The sequence below is a fragment of the Carex rostrata genome, chromosome 25, assembly GCF_964058835.1.
Source record: "Carex rostrata chromosome 25, lpCarRost1.2, whole genome shotgun sequence".
Classification (NCBI taxonomy): Eukaryota; Viridiplantae; Streptophyta; class Magnoliopsida; order Poales; family Cyperaceae; genus Carex; species Carex rostrata.
The window spans coordinates 5,082,468-5,083,995 of record NC_135942.1 but is presented as its reverse complement, the minus strand read 5'-3'; the positions used below and the strand labels follow the sequence as shown (position 1 = coordinate 5,083,995).

The window sequence follows — 1,528 nt, the reverse complement described above, 5'->3', positions numbered from 1 at the left end:
TGATAAGAAACTACAAAATAATTTCTCACTAGACGGCATATATAATGCATTACTTAAAACTTATTAATTGGGTTTCTACAATCATCAGCATATATACAAAATAAAAATAGGATCAACATCTCCTTCTTCAGATTTGATTAATTAAATTTGAAAATATAAATTCTTAGCACATATATACTAGCTTGCATTTACATATAGTTTATGTGCTTCCTTCCAAGAATGTGTTGGTAAAAGGTTATATGTATAACATGCTATATATTGTCCATAAAAACACTAAGCTGCATTACTAGAATCATGACGATATATATAGAACAGCATCTAAGTTCGTCTGTGACATACTGGCATTCTGTCTAGCCTTGAACAGTATGTTTATGCAGCCAAAATAATAATGAAAAAGGGACAGTATGTTTAAGCTCAGATTATTAATGTCATATTATTCAATTGTCTTCAAAAGTTTTTCTGTCAAAAACCAGTGCCAATACATTCCACACACTCTCTGGCACCACAAATATAATACAAGCTCATACTCAAAGATAAACTATATTGTCCCACCCATTAATTAGTTAATATTGGAGATATATAGCACTAATTAATTAGTTGATTATTTTTTCTTGCCATTTTTCTCCTCTTCCTTCAGCATCTCCTCCAACACCTCATCATCGAGATACTCAAACTCGATAACTTGCCTTCCCGAAGAAGATTGCGAACTCGAACCAGCACCACTGCTGTAACGATGCACCTCATTAGGAAAATTCAATACTGCCATGTTGCCTCGCATGGAGTACGCTGCTCTGTCATAGGCACGTGCCGCCTCTTCTGCTGTATCAAATGTCCCGAGCCACACACGCACCCCATGCCTGTTCGAGTCACGAATCTCAGCTGCATATTTCCCCCACGGCCTACGCCTGACGCCTCGGTACTTTGTCTCACCTCCATCTTTGCCTTGTGAGCCTTCCATTTTGGGTCTTTGTGTGTTTTACTGTGTCGGTGTTTTTGTGTCGATCGATGAATGAAAATAGGCGCAGTGATGAAGTGATGATGGCGGCTAGTTGAACGGTCTCCTGTATTTAAATTGTTTGGGATGTGGGGTTATTTGTGGTAGGGACGCGCGGAGAGGAGAGGAGAGGAGATGAGATTCGTTTTCGCTAGACTTGGTTTTTCTTGGAAATGCTTAGACCGGATTACTTTTCTAAAGAAGATTCTCGATTCCGTGGGTCATTTTCATGGAAAAAGAGCGAAAGATTAGTTTGGGAATTTAATTAGTATGAAAAAAAATTATTTGAATACTGCTAGCTGATAACTTAAACTAAAAGAATGTCACAGTATCCTACTGTCGGTCTATCGTCACGGTTGCTACCGTCGTTAATAGAAAAAACATCTTTATATTGATATATCCTCGCAGATATAACGTCGTTAATTAATTTTTAAATGTTCTGAAATGTTCTTATTTTTACAATCTCAACAGCAATAGATCGCAGTGCGGAGATTGAGAAATTCTTTTTTATTAAGTGATATTCACATTTAAGAA

At 37.0% G+C, this 1,528-nt stretch overlaps 1 protein-coding gene across 1 annotated transcript; it reads right to left on the bottom strand.

The window, feature by feature from the left end:
- Nucleotides 1-417: 417 nt before the first annotated feature.
- Nucleotides 418-1,043, bottom strand: LOC144543638 (ethylene-responsive transcription factor ERF096-like). Its single transcript, XM_078291973.1, has one exon. The coding sequence runs from the start codon at nt 956-958 to the stop codon at nt 602-604; it is 357 nt and encodes a 118-aa protein (XP_078148099.1). The 5' UTR covers nt 959-1,043; the 3' UTR covers nt 418-601.
- Between the last annotated feature and the right edge of the window lie 485 nt (nt 1,044-1,528).